This window comes from Mauremys mutica, chromosome 5 (genome assembly GCF_020497125.1).
Source record: "Mauremys mutica isolate MM-2020 ecotype Southern chromosome 5, ASM2049712v1, whole genome shotgun sequence".
In the NCBI taxonomy this organism is placed as follows: Eukaryota; Metazoa; Chordata; order Testudines; family Geoemydidae; genus Mauremys; species Mauremys mutica.
Genome location: NC_059076.1, coordinates 124640128 through 124653848, shown reverse-complemented (window position 1 = coordinate 124653848; position 13721 = coordinate 124640128). Strand labels below are relative to the sequence as shown.

General features: G+C 36.1%; 1 protein-coding gene across 2 annotated transcripts in view; it reads right to left on the bottom strand.

The window, feature by feature from the left end:
• Positions 1-7862: 7862 nt before the first annotated feature.
• Positions 7863-13721, bottom strand: part of MXD4 (MAX dimerization protein 4) — a 46478-nt gene continuing 40619 nt past the window's right edge. For both annotated transcript variants that reach the window (XM_045017378.1, XM_045017377.1), the window contains exons 5-6: positions 12831-12990; positions 7863-10430 (exon numbers count right to left, since the gene is read on the bottom strand). In XM_045017378.1, coding sequence (XP_044873313.1) covers positions 10282-10430; positions 12831-12990 — 309 coding nt within the window. In that variant the 3' untranslated portion in view covers positions 7863-10281. The remainder of the gene's footprint in view (positions 10431-12830; positions 12991-13721) is intronic.

Here is a 13721-nt window from a genome sequence, read left to right as displayed (position 1 = left end):
ACATGTCATACTTTCTCATTCCCCAGCATTCTGAACTATAAGGTAGTGTTGAAAGTACACAGCGCTGATAAATCTTGAGTGGTTTTGGTGTTGTATTTTGATGATTTCCAGACTGTATTTAAGCTCCTGAAGGTGTTTCTGGCATTATTGATTTTGTTCCAGATGTCCTGGCTTGTTCCACTGTCCTGGCTGATGGTGCTGCCCAAGTATGTGAATGTTTCTACATTGGTGAGAACATAATCTTCTGTCTGTACTGGTAATGGTGAGGCAATACTAAAGGTCATGATATCTGTTTTATTGCGGTTGATTTTCAGTCCAATTTGCTGGCTGAATGCATTGAGTCAAGTTGTTTTTTCTTGTATATGGTGTTGGGTATGTGATAGGAGAGCAACATCTGCGAAGTCCAGGTCTTCAAGGGATGAGAAGAGTGTCCATTTAATGCTTCTTGACATATCATCTGTTGTACGCCGCATTACCCAGTCGATGGCAATGTTGAAGAAAATTGCAGACATGACACACCGCTGACATACTCCTGTTTTGACTGAGCTCACTGTCATCAACACTCCATGTAAAGCTGAAATAGAAGCTTTTGATTACGTTGATTTTATGGAAAGGAATTTGATATGCCCGCAGAAGTGAACAAGGAACCGTCTACAAAATGACGTGGCTTATCAGTGTTAAACGGCAGACACTAACAAACACTCTCATCGGGAACAAACAAGGCCACCTATTAACAACTGAAAACGAACAGGAAATGTGCTGGACAGAGCATTTCAAAGAATTGCTGAACAGGGAGCCACCTAAAGATGAAGCAAACATCCAGGAGGCAGAAGATGATCTTGATATCAACACAGACATCCGAACTAAGGAAGAAATCATTCAAGCCATCATATCCTTAAAAATGGGAACGCTCCTGGCAAGGATAACTTGAATGCAGAATTGTTCAAGGTAAATCCTAAATTAGCAGCATCTATTCTGGCCCCTCTATTTACATCAATCTGGGAAAGGGAAAAAGTGCCAGATGAGTGGACCAATGAGGTTATAGTGAAGATACCAAAGAAAGGAACTCTCAGTGATTGTAATAACTGGCATGGTATCACACTTTTATCTGTGCCAAGTGAAGAATTGTGTAAGATCATAATCCAATGTACAGTATATCAGAGGCAATTGATAGCATTCTCAGAAAAGAGCAATCTGGCTTTCAGAAAGGGCGTGGATGCACAGACCAGAGCTTTACTCTACGAAACAAAATAGAACAGTGCTTAGAATGGCAATGGCAACTCTACATAAAATACGGTGCATCTGTGTGTTAAAGGATAATTTAAAACAATTGACTTCTAAACATTTTCTCAAATATGTATCCACATAATAGTTCTAGGTTTTCCATGTTTGTTACCATTGTGTTTGTGTGAGAACATTGATACCCCCACTTGACCCATTTCCAATGACATGGTATTATCAGAATTTCCACCAGCTGGAGGATCTTGGAGCTGGAGTGGTAGGTGCCGGGGGGCAAATTCCCCCACCATTGAAATTATGGTCCTGTAGATTTCTGTGAACCAAATGACACCTTCCTTACTCTTCTGTCACTAACTTGCATGTGGAATGAGATTTTTCTTCATTAAGCTCCCAGTCTAATAGGATACAATTGCAAAAACCACTATGTGTTCATATTTCCATTCCAAGTCTCATAAATGAGCTTCACTGAAGTTTGTAAAGAAAAATTGTCAATCATTATTGCCTTTGAAAAAAGGGTGAGGATATAAAAATGGGTAGCAGATATGAAGGCAAGGCATGTGTATTGTTTGCATTTAACTTGCAGCAGGAAACTAGGCAGGCAAGGGGATGGGGAAAGTCCAAGGTAGATGCTCGGCATTGGAAAGAGAAAGTAGGTTTAAGAATAATACTTTTCTTTATTCTAATAAAGTACTTTGTTCAGTGCTAGGTGAGAGCAATTTCTGTGATTGCTTAGCATTGTCTCATTGAAGGCTTTGGCTTTTTGTTGCTTTCAAATTTTTGCTATGCAAAATAATGGTTAATAGCAACTGAAACAAAAGCATTGAAATAAAAATTTTGAACTTATTTGTAACTACAGGCAAACAGCAGTAGTTAAGGAATCCTTGAAGCAGATCCTTGCTGTATTAGTCATTATCTGGTAATGTGGTGTGCAGAACACATCATTGTTATATGGATTCATTTTCATTATAAATGTAGCTCTTCTGAGTGGTCTCTAACAATTCTATAATGATACATTTACTATGTAAAACAGTTTGGCAACCAAACAAAAAGTAAAATCTACAGGAACAATAGAGATTCAATGCTGAGTCTCTGTTGATGCTAAAAAATAATTCTTTTTATTTTCCTTGAGTGTTGTTGGATACAAATTTTCAAATACAAAATGTGCGTACTGATATTTTATATTGGGTTTGCTGATTTCCAACCTGAAACGTTAGTGCAGTTGGATTAAACAAACTTTTTTGTGTAACAGATATTTACCAATACCATTTAGAATGGTACTGAGAAACTAAAAAAAAAACTGAGAAAGCCAGACTAGTATAAATCTGGAGATAATTTCTTAATTTATACTGATATGTAAGAGAGCAAAATTTGGCTCTAAAAATGAGTAAATAGAAAAATGGAGAGGTGTTATGGCATCATTTATATTGTAGGTAATAATTGGAGATATACCAATCTCCTAGAATTGGAAGGGACCTTGAAAGGTCATTGAGTCCAGCCCCCTGCCTTCACTAGCAGGACCAAGTACTGATTTTTGCCCCAGAGCCCTAAGTGGCCCCCTCAAAGATTGAACTCACAACCCTGGGTTTAGCAGGTCAATGCTCAAACCACTGAGCTATCCCTCCCCCCACTGGTTTAGCTGGTGAAATGACCCTGCATGATGCATGAAGTTGGCTTGCTTGGAGGGTTAATCTCTTGGACCCTGTTTAGAGTAAAGCCTATAGCTAGGCTAATCAAAAATCATTTTAGCTATCTCTAAGTGGTCTTTGTTCACTGCAAGTTGACTGTTTTCTGTAACACACACTAGGAGCCAGGACAAAGAATGGGAAGAGTAACTTGCTCTCTTGCCCCTTCCCTTCCATTTCTGCTTCCTTGGCTGTGCTTGTATCAAATTGCAGAGTAGCTCTTCCCCACCCTCCCAGTGAGGGGGATGAGAGAAGTGGCACTGCAAAAAGCTGTGGAGGTGGCTTTCTAGCCTCTTGCAGTGCCGCTTACTCTGTCTTGGGGCTGAGTACTTCATGGACAAGAGGGAAGAAGCCCCTACCCCACTGACCCAGCCCCAGTCCCCATCCCTAGCTCACCCATCAACCCATAATCACCTGGGGACAGAAGAGTCCCAGGACCACTATCCTTTGAAACTGAAAAGGATTGTGGAATTGAGAGGGTTATTACAAAAGCTATAGATAGCATAGAATTTGGAGCGAATCAGTTGAAACATTGCACTAAACCCCTGTAAACTGGTTATTCTGAAAGAAGTTGATGGCTACATTATCATGAGACTAATCTACCATCTATCGTTCTTTCTCAAATTTAAATTGAGTTGCACAATGGTATAAAATGTTTCATTTGCATGTTTGCCCAATTAATAAATACTTCAAAGTTGTGGACACTTTAATATTTAACCAGTGAAACAGCCTACCATTAATTGGCAGATCAAACTTACTCTAACTGTAAAGAAAACAGATTATAAATACATTAAAAGATTAGGTCTGTACAATCCACGAACTACACACTGTTTATGAAAGTATTGTCACATTATATTTCATTACTCATTATTACCACAGCTGTCCTACACTACTCACCTAACCTTAGTACTGCCCCAAAATATGCAGAGGTCAAAATAACAAATTAAGATGATTAAATCCCTTTTTCTATTGAACAGATTTATTATAATCTAGTAATTTGCCAAATTGCCATTTGTACCCATTCTGCATCACCTGCATTTTCAAAGCTCTACTGAAAGAATAGTTTGTGAAGATTCCCTTATGTTTTGTGCAAGAATCTTCAGTGATTCTACAGCAGAACATAGACTCTCAGTCTGATACACAACTGATCTGAATCAAGGCTAATGGCAATTTGACAAATTTCTTGTGATTCATTACAAGTTAAAACCTAAATTATTATGTATTGAAATAAATCTTTCGTAAACCTGCACAAGAAATATAGGTAAGAAGCACTCACTATGGAACAAAGACAAGTGAGATCATATTGCCGAATACCGATTCAATATGAAATGATATAACCAATGTGCTTTTGGATGTTAAATTGCTGTATTTATTTTTTATTCTCATATTAGCAGGCCAAATTCTCAGTTTTTAATCAGGATATCTACCACGTTTGGTGTGAGCTCTATGCTCAGTTTAGTAAAACACATTTTAGTCAAACATAATGCTTTCTATGCCGTGTTAACGCCTCATTTTGGTTATACTTTGCATACAGATGGAATTATTTTAAGTGAAGTTATATTTTCTTCATATTTAGAGCAGAAATTAATGTTTTTGGGGGGGTTAGTTTGGTTTGGTTTCATACAAATACAGTATTGGTATGCATATTCTAGGGTAGTTCTGGGCATCTGTATTAAAAAGAAAAAAAATATAAGAACTCCTCTTTTAAAATAATGGGCCTAATTAATTCCTGGTGTAATGCTATTGACTAAAGTGGAATTAGGTAAGGTTTTTATTTGGGCCAGTATATTTAGCAGAGAACTTTGAGTGTTAGCTCCAAACCATGAAGACTTGCAAGGGTCTTTTAGTGAGGGGAACACCCAATGAACTTTTTATAAAATGTTTGTTAACCCTATGTGAAATGAATTGCAAGGAAAAGGAAAAGTACACACACAAAACAAATGATGAAAGAAGAAAAAATTAAAACTGAAAACCACCATAAATCTCAGGTATAAAAATTGTATTTATATTACAATGAAAGAATGATATAACACAATACTTTCAGTGTGTGCTACACAGCGTAGCATGCACCATGTACGTGTGTACAAATGAATCTTTACAATATAATACATCTTAGAACTATGAAGCGTTCCTTTTCAGATATATATTCCAATGGCTCTGGCACAGAACGCACCCAGTACACCTCTAGAATTTCACCAGAAATGTAACCGCCACAGCAGGAGGCTCTTTTTCGGTGCCTACCATGTACTTCACACGTAGTGAAATATCAGCCATTAAGACTTGTTATTGCACAGACCCTTTAAACCACGTACATTGAATGTCATCATATTTTATACCCACATTACTTATGCAAAGTTGAAGGCTGAAGTTCTGAAGTTAGACTGCCTTCACTATGATTCACTACCAAGTTTTCTGTAGGTGTACTTGGGTCACCAGGAATCTTTGTTGGGATTCATTTCTAGAATTTAGGATAATGACAGGCCCAAATGACCAAATGGTTTCTAGTAGTTCCCACTTTATACTTTCCCTTCATTTTAAGCAGTTACATAGTATACATAACTTAGATTTTTGGAGCTATCAATTAGGAATATTGCCTTTCATTCACAAACCACACTAACACACATTCATTGTTGGTGAAATGTCTCTCATATCTGATAACTTTATCTGTTTTATTTTATAGTGAAAGCAGCTCTCCTTTAAAAAAATAAATCTAAAGTAGTCTGATAGTCATTGCATTCAATTTTGGAAAGGGCATTATTGATGGATTGAATGTTTTGACTTTTTTTTTTTTAAACACAAGGCGCTGGCCTCTAGCAGTAAATAAATATAATGAAGGAGGATTCTTAAATTTGGTTTTTAAACATTAATAAGGTAATGTCTTCACCAAACAAGTGTATAAAATTAATATCCTTTGTTCAGTGATTGTGCTGGCTGGGTTCGTAATTGAGAAACATTTATTTTGTGTATGGAAATGACCTTTGAGGAAGAAAAAACAGTAATAATTAAATAGATTAATTGATTTAACATTGATAAAAGGGCCAAATGATCACCCGTCCTACCTGTATACGTTGTTTTATACAACTGCAAAAGAACTGGGGACTGCATTCCACAGTTGAGCAAGCTTTGGTGTAGTAGACAAGAGCACACTCGTAGACCAAACTCACATGCACACAATCTCTTGCCATTTTTTAAAACATTGTGATTATTTTATCATTTTAATTGAAAATACTAAAATAACATTGGTTTGATAGAACTCGTGGTAAGAAGAAAATCAAAACCATGTAAATATTTATCAAACAAAAAATTCTCCGTTTGTCATATGTACTCTCTAGATTGTTACAAACTACCTGCTTGCAAAAAAAATTAAATTGCAGTTGATATGCCTGATCCAATACCCATTTAGGTCAGTGAGAGTCTTTTCTTTAACTTAAATGTGAGTTGTACCAGGTCCTAGCAGACAATATTTCCAAATCTGAAGAGTTTTACAATAAGAAATTAACATTTAGTATCTTTGTAAATACCAGACATGAACTTTAGCTCTATGATTGATTTTTTTTGTTTTGTTTTGTTTTTTGGCCCATTCCTGCATTCTTCACTGTGGCAAAACTCGCACTGAAGTCAGTAGGAGCTTTGCATAAGGAAATACAGTATCCAGTTCTTGCACAGATCTTAGTCTTCTAAAAAGGGTAGGGTAGGTTGGTTAGCCATCCATCAATTTGTGGAAACAGCTGAGAAGGGTAGGATGGAGTCAGGGGACATGCATTGTCCCCCTAAATCTCATGGGGAATCTGAAAAAAATTAATGCTGCCTTAAGCTGCTTTGATATTTTCATAGCCCCACCCAGGCAGTGGTACAGAAAATACTCACAACATGACCCAAGTAAAGCCGAGGAGGTGATGAACACTAGGCACCAGAACAAGTGTAGATCCTGGCTGGGACATGGCCTCTTGCAGATACCTTGGGACCTGCAGGTTCTGAAGGCAGAATTTCCTCCTTTTTCCATGGGTAGGAGAGCAGTCAAATCTCCTCATGGAACAACTTCAGAGAAAATTCTGCAAAGAGAACTTTATGGCAATTTCCTCCAGGTCTTGTTCCATGGGAGAGAAGCTCCAGCCCCATACTCCTAAAGACCTCGCAACTTTCCACATTTAGAAAGTGCAAAAGAAAGAAACTTAGAAATGTGATATTCTCAATTTTAATAACATTATAACACAACATGGCAGGATGATTGGATTAGGTGCAGTTACTCCAAGAAAATGATTAAATATCTCTCTCCCATCCCCTCTCCCTTTTTTGCTGTACTGTTTTAATCACAACACTATTACACACACACACACACACACAAATGAGAAACATCCACAAAGCAAAACAGGAAACTGTATTCATCTCTAGTTGCCATGCCATAAGGTAATGTCATAATTAATAACGCTGCTGAATAAGGTGGAGAATAATGTTTTGGAACAAAATCACAGGAATCCATCCATCACCACAGAAATCAAAGAGAGATGGATAGAGCTGTTAGCACTTTGATACTGTTTGGGCTATTGGTCTGATCCTGCACACCCTTACTCATGCAAATAGTACATCAGTTGTGCCATTGACTTCAATGGGGCTACTACTATAAGGAAGGATTTGCAGGAATAGGTCTCCATGTCTGGATCAGACTTTAATTAAGACAAACACTTCATGAAAATTATACCATATTTCTTTGTCTTGATAATGGTTACCATAATAATATGCAAAAGAGTAAAAACAAATAAAACCCTTTTTATTTCCATTCAGATTATTGGAGTAATTTTTATTGAAAATATAAGATCTACAAAGCCATGGATACCCAGCGTGGAAGAACTCATTAAATTAGCACATTCATCTTTAAAAGGAGAACTTCTGATCAACATAAGGTACAACAATGTTGAATTTAAAATCTCTACTCTCCTTCTGTGAGTTTCAAATCTCTTTTTATTAGGAGGTTCTGTGCAAGAGCTGCTTGTCACGAAAGGAAACACTTTACAATTCATGAATGTGTTCATTATATAATAAATGAACAGCAACAATATACTAGCCTTTTTTTTTCCCCTGTTAACAGTCGTGTGTTAAAGTAAACACTTAATTTTTCCAGACTTGGAAATTAGTTACATATGCACCAAAGGAGCTAGTAATTTCTGCTGCTTGTCAGCTACACACAATGAGTATATTGCTGTGTGTTTTCCCCAACAATGAGGATTTTAGTAATATGCAAAGGTGTATAACATAATACCAAAACCTGCATCACAGAAAAGGTTAATTGTTGTTTTTTTATTATTCAGCTGCCAGAGTTTATAACCTTAGGCCCCTCCCCAAAGCCAAAGTACAGGTGGCCATAAATTAGGTTATGTAAATTAAAAGTATACATTTTCCTTGTTGGCAAGTTCCAAGCAGTAAGCAAGAGTGCAAACAAGGATTGTAAGCTGCCACAAAATGTATTCATATTTCTACTCTCTTGTAAAAGCCAAAGGGAGGGCACATATGTCTAATGTTGAAAGAACAACTGAATCTTTGTTTTGATCATTATGGTCAGTATGTCATGAGTTTTTTATATTTGAATATTAAAATGGTACCACAGTTAGACATCCTATAGCATTATACAATACATTTGTTTCCATAGCCATTTAATATTGGTCTCACAGAGACCCTGGTTCAAAAAGCTAACAAAATGTAGATCTGTGTGCTGAAGAATCAAAGGGAGGGCCTCTATGAAGTATAATGTAATTAATGGTTAACCCTCTAACAAACCTAATTTTATAATTGTACTAAAAAGACACACGGATTGGATGTGAAAGGATTTATAACTCTCAGTGCTTCATTTGTAATAAGATGGACAACTGACCATTCAAACAGAGGGTCTTGAAAGAAACAAAGCTTAGTTGCCTTTAAACAATGAAAAAGGAGAGACATACATAAATGGTCACCAAGGCACAATATGACAAGGGTGAAGAGTCCCTGAGACTCTGGTTTGGGTCTGTACCATTCCCCTCCCTATACAAGTAAATGAGAACATTTAGGAAAATATAATACAAAATCTCTTACAGGAAATATAGACTACACTTGCTAAAATCACTTCTCTAGAAGTGTTTTTAGCTTTTTTTCTTTTCTTTTTTTTTTCTTTTTTTTAAAAGACCTTCTTTATACAGATAATGCAAAGACTGGTCCATTTTTCTTACCCAGCAAGCCAAGCTCTAATGACTTCACTAAGCCAAAGTTGTATTAAAATACATCTTCGTAGTATTGCTACAATTTGGGTAAATATGTTCTGAACAGCTTGATGAGTACTAAATAAACTTTGCTGTTTTACAGCATACACTTTATTTTTTTGCACTTTATTTAAGAATAGAAAATGCAATTATAGCGTGCAAAAGAAGAAAAAATGATTAATTATCCTCTAGCTGAATACTGTAATTATAAGCCATGCCTTCCATAAAAATGTATTGGCAGCTATAAATAGGAAAAAAGAAACATTAGCTAACATTCCTTGTAAGGAGAGGTTTAATTATCAAAATCTGGATCATTTGAGCTCTGTATTCTTTAAAAAAAATACCGAAATGTTTTAAAAGATATCTCTTCCATGATAATAGGTTAACACTCCAGTGTTGCTTTGTGCTAGCTCTGTTATCATGGTGAGAATGATCTGCTGCTGGTTGGATGCTGAATGCAAAAAGCAAAAGAAAGTTGAGATCATCCCACATGAAGTCATTATTAGAGCTGGCTTTTTTCCTCCCCATTTTGAAGTACAGTAGTGACTTGTTAATATGATCTTTTTCCTAAAGATCATCTGAGATTTGGAGATTTTTTTTCTGTCTGCCTCTCTCAAACACAACTAGTAGAAGAATTTATACTCTACAGCCTGCTATAAAGCATTAATAATTTTTCATGAAGGAAAAAAACCAAGAAAAAAAGTAGTTGAATTTTTATAGATTTGAATCACTAACACATCATAGATTCCATTTATTCTTCAATATTTGAAAATGGTTTCTGCAAAATCAAAATGATTTTCTTATTAAACTTCCTTATGCCATCATATGCTTCCAACAGGTTGAATTTAATACTTCTTGCATGGAATGATATGATTTTTTTAAAATTTGCAGTATGGCTACATCAAGCTAGCTTTAAGTCACAACTGTACCTAACCACAGTTCTCTGCAGCAAAACCATGATTTGCAATATCGAATATTGTGGTTACAGTGCAGGGAACCGTGGGTACAAAACCTCCATTTCAGAGTGCTGTGGTTGGGGTTTCCCGGAAGAGTGGCAGTTGACACCTCTGGAATTTTCTTCTGTAAGTGCTTCAGTTAGATGGTCCTGAGCTGAATTGGAAACTCAGGCACTATGAGAGCCTGGCATTAAGTCTGCGGGAATGTGTATAGCCACCATCACTTGAACTGCTTTGCAAACTGTAGTGGTCTTCAACATCACTGGCACTTCCAATACTGTCCATTTCACCTGGTGTAAATTCCATTCCTTCAATGTCTACTTCTAAATGAAACACAAAAGGCAGATTTTCAGAAATGTAGAGAATACAGTCAGTTACTGTGGGCTGATATTGAACATGTTGTTAAAAGCCTAATGTGAAAGTCAAACCACACTTAATTTTCCCAAATAATATTTTTAAATTCAGTGCTAGTGAAAAGTACCAGACTGACAGCCCTAGGAATTAAATCCTCTACATATTTATCCACATAACAAATACAACATGACATCAGTACTAAAGGCTTTCTCATACTGTCCTGAACCCTGGTATGGAGAGACCATCTCACGATGTGTAAAGATCATCTCTAGGGTGTAAAAAAGAATAGTTTAGCTCCCAAGACAATTTAATACTAGCAGTCTCTGCTGATACTACCAACAAAGGTGACAGTTAGTGACAACTATGGTACAGCCATCTATCCACGAAGAATTGGACTGATACCAACAACTCATTTCACACAAGCCACAGAAAATCCATCCTTTGGTAACAAGTTTGAGTAACTAACAACCAACAAGGAAGGGTACCATAGAGTTGAAAGATCCATATTTTATGATTAATACTTTGAATCACACAGCCCAAACTTTTGGTGATGAATATCCTGGACAACATTTTCAAGCATTTTCTGGTCTGAATAATGCTTTACACAGAAATACAACAGTCTATTAATATAATTTAAGGGCAGATATGCCCATTTTACCAATCCTTCACAAAAACAACTCTAACCATGTAATGCTAAATTAAAAAAAACTGTCAAAGATGCATGCAATACAAATGCTGAATGGCAGTACAAAACTCTGAATATATTATTACAGCTGGTCAAAAAACAGACATTTTTGCCAAAAATTTCAGAAAGGTAAACTGATGAATGAAAAAATGAACTACATTTTTTGCCTTCCAGCTTCCTTGGAAAAACTGAAAACATTTTTTCTGATGATTTCTGGTTTAGAAAAGGCTGTTTTTCAATTAAAGTTTTTTTGTTTGAAAAATCTCAGCCAGCTCTGCTTATTATCCAGAGAAGGAAGAACATGGAACAAAACCAGGAAACAAGCAGTATTAGAGACTTAGCAGCAATCTGAAGAAATGTCCTAACAAAGAGTCAGATTCTGATATTCTTGCTCACAACAAGTAGCACCTAGTTTTACAAACAGTCCCATTCATTTCAATGGGACCACTTTTGGACGAAAGTGTTACTCATCCTGACCAAGGATATCTGCATCTAATTCCAAGAGGTCAATACTAATCCCAGTGAAGTCAATGGCAAAACTACCACTGACTTAGAAAGATGTAGGATCAAGTACAAGGCACCAGCATGGTACATGCATATGACAAAGAAAATTGCACTGCAGTTACTTATAAACAAAAAACATTATCGAAGTAATAAATTTAACTTGTGACAGCAAGTAACCAGAACCAGGAAATAAAAAAGCTAAATTTGACATGCCACCCTTAAGTCACAGCTGGCAAGACTGGGACCTGTCTTCAAAAAGGACATAATTACCTTTTAAGAAAATAAACATTGACTATATCCTTCATTATAACTTCAAGCCAAAATAAAAAATTGTAATACAAGAAGCAATAGATAAGATAAATATATACTGGGGGATATTATCCTTGATGCAGGTGCAAAATTTCCATTAATGTTAGTGGGAACTCATCTCACTAATCAGGAGAGATTAGTCCGCACGATGTATTATTAAAATCATGGCATAGAGGAATTTATGTTGTTGTTCACTCAGTAAGATAGTTGCCAGTACTCTAACTCTTACATTTCTATATGGTTTACTGCCTTTACAATCCTGCCTTGTTACAGTGCTGCTCACATCCCCTTGTAGAAATTGCTAAATGAGCTACTAGATCATGTGCTGGATCAACTGGTGAAAATCAGGATAGGTCCATTGACTTCAATAAACTCACAAAGATTTACAGCAGCTGAGGATCTTGCCCTTAGTCTCAAGTACCATGGGCGACAGCATTTGGAAAATATGATGTAGTCAGGGATTATATTAACTACAATACATCTACTCTTTAATACATATTCTAATATGTTACCAATATATAATAGAATAAACATACTTACAACAATCTTATTTTTAATACAAAATTATAATGTGCAATACAGAAGACAACAAAAGTGCTTAACAATAATCTAGCATATTGGAGTAAATTTCATTTTTAATGCTTGCATTGATTACTGATTTATCATAAAGACACTCAGCTAGATTCTGCATTACCCATGTGAAGTAGTAACCTTACTTTGTAATTAGTCCCACTGATGACATACGAATTTACTCAGAATAGAACAGATTCCAATGGGACAGCACGCAGAATAAGATACTACTAAATTCGAGTAAGGGTGGAAGAAGCTGGTCCAAAGTTTTAATAAACCAGGAGACCGCTCGTTAGATTACCTTGTTCAGAATCAGTGGATATTGTTGATCCCATACTGTCAGTGCGGATACGTTCCATGCCCTGCACGGATAACTGTTCCAATCTACGTTTGAGGTAGCGGTGCTCCCGCTGTAATTGTTCTTTAATATTTAGAGCTTTTCGGTCCTGTTCTTCCAATTTCTTTGGGGGTGAAAAATAAATAATTAAATCATTAACTTATACCAGTTTTAAAATATAAGTAACTTGTTCCAAAATATTTCAATGTATGTTTCTCACATATATGTAATATTTAAACAATACAAACATACATGGTGGGCCAAAATCTTTTCCTTAGTTCCACTGACTTCAGTAGTTTCAACTGTGGAAGCCAGCAGTGAGTTTGGCCCATAACAGAACACCTATGTTTTGAAAATATCACTTAGAAATTGCTGAGCAACTGGTAAGACTTTCTCAGACTAAGACCCAATTATTGTTGCATTAGTGCTGGGAAATACTTAAATCACTGTACCAATCATTAAAAAAAGACATGAAAAACAGACCATATTAGATTAATATAGAATAAAGTAACAAGCAAGAACCAGTTTTCAGTCAGAATGTAATGCTTCCTTAGGTGTAAAAGGTGTTTTAATCATAGATTTTAAGGCCAGAAGGGATCATTCTGATCATTGTCTGACCTCCTGCGTAACACAGGCCAGAGAAGTTTTACTACTTAAGGTTCCCATTAGTTAGGCAATACTGTGATATCATTACAATAGAAATGGTTTGCTAATGGTGAATTTTCTACTTGTACGGTCTATTTGCTTTCCCCCAAATTTCTCCTTGGTAAGTACTGTTCATACATTTCTCATGAAACAGGGCGTAAAGCCGAATGTCGTAGACAAAAAGCCAACAAGATAATTATATTGTCTACC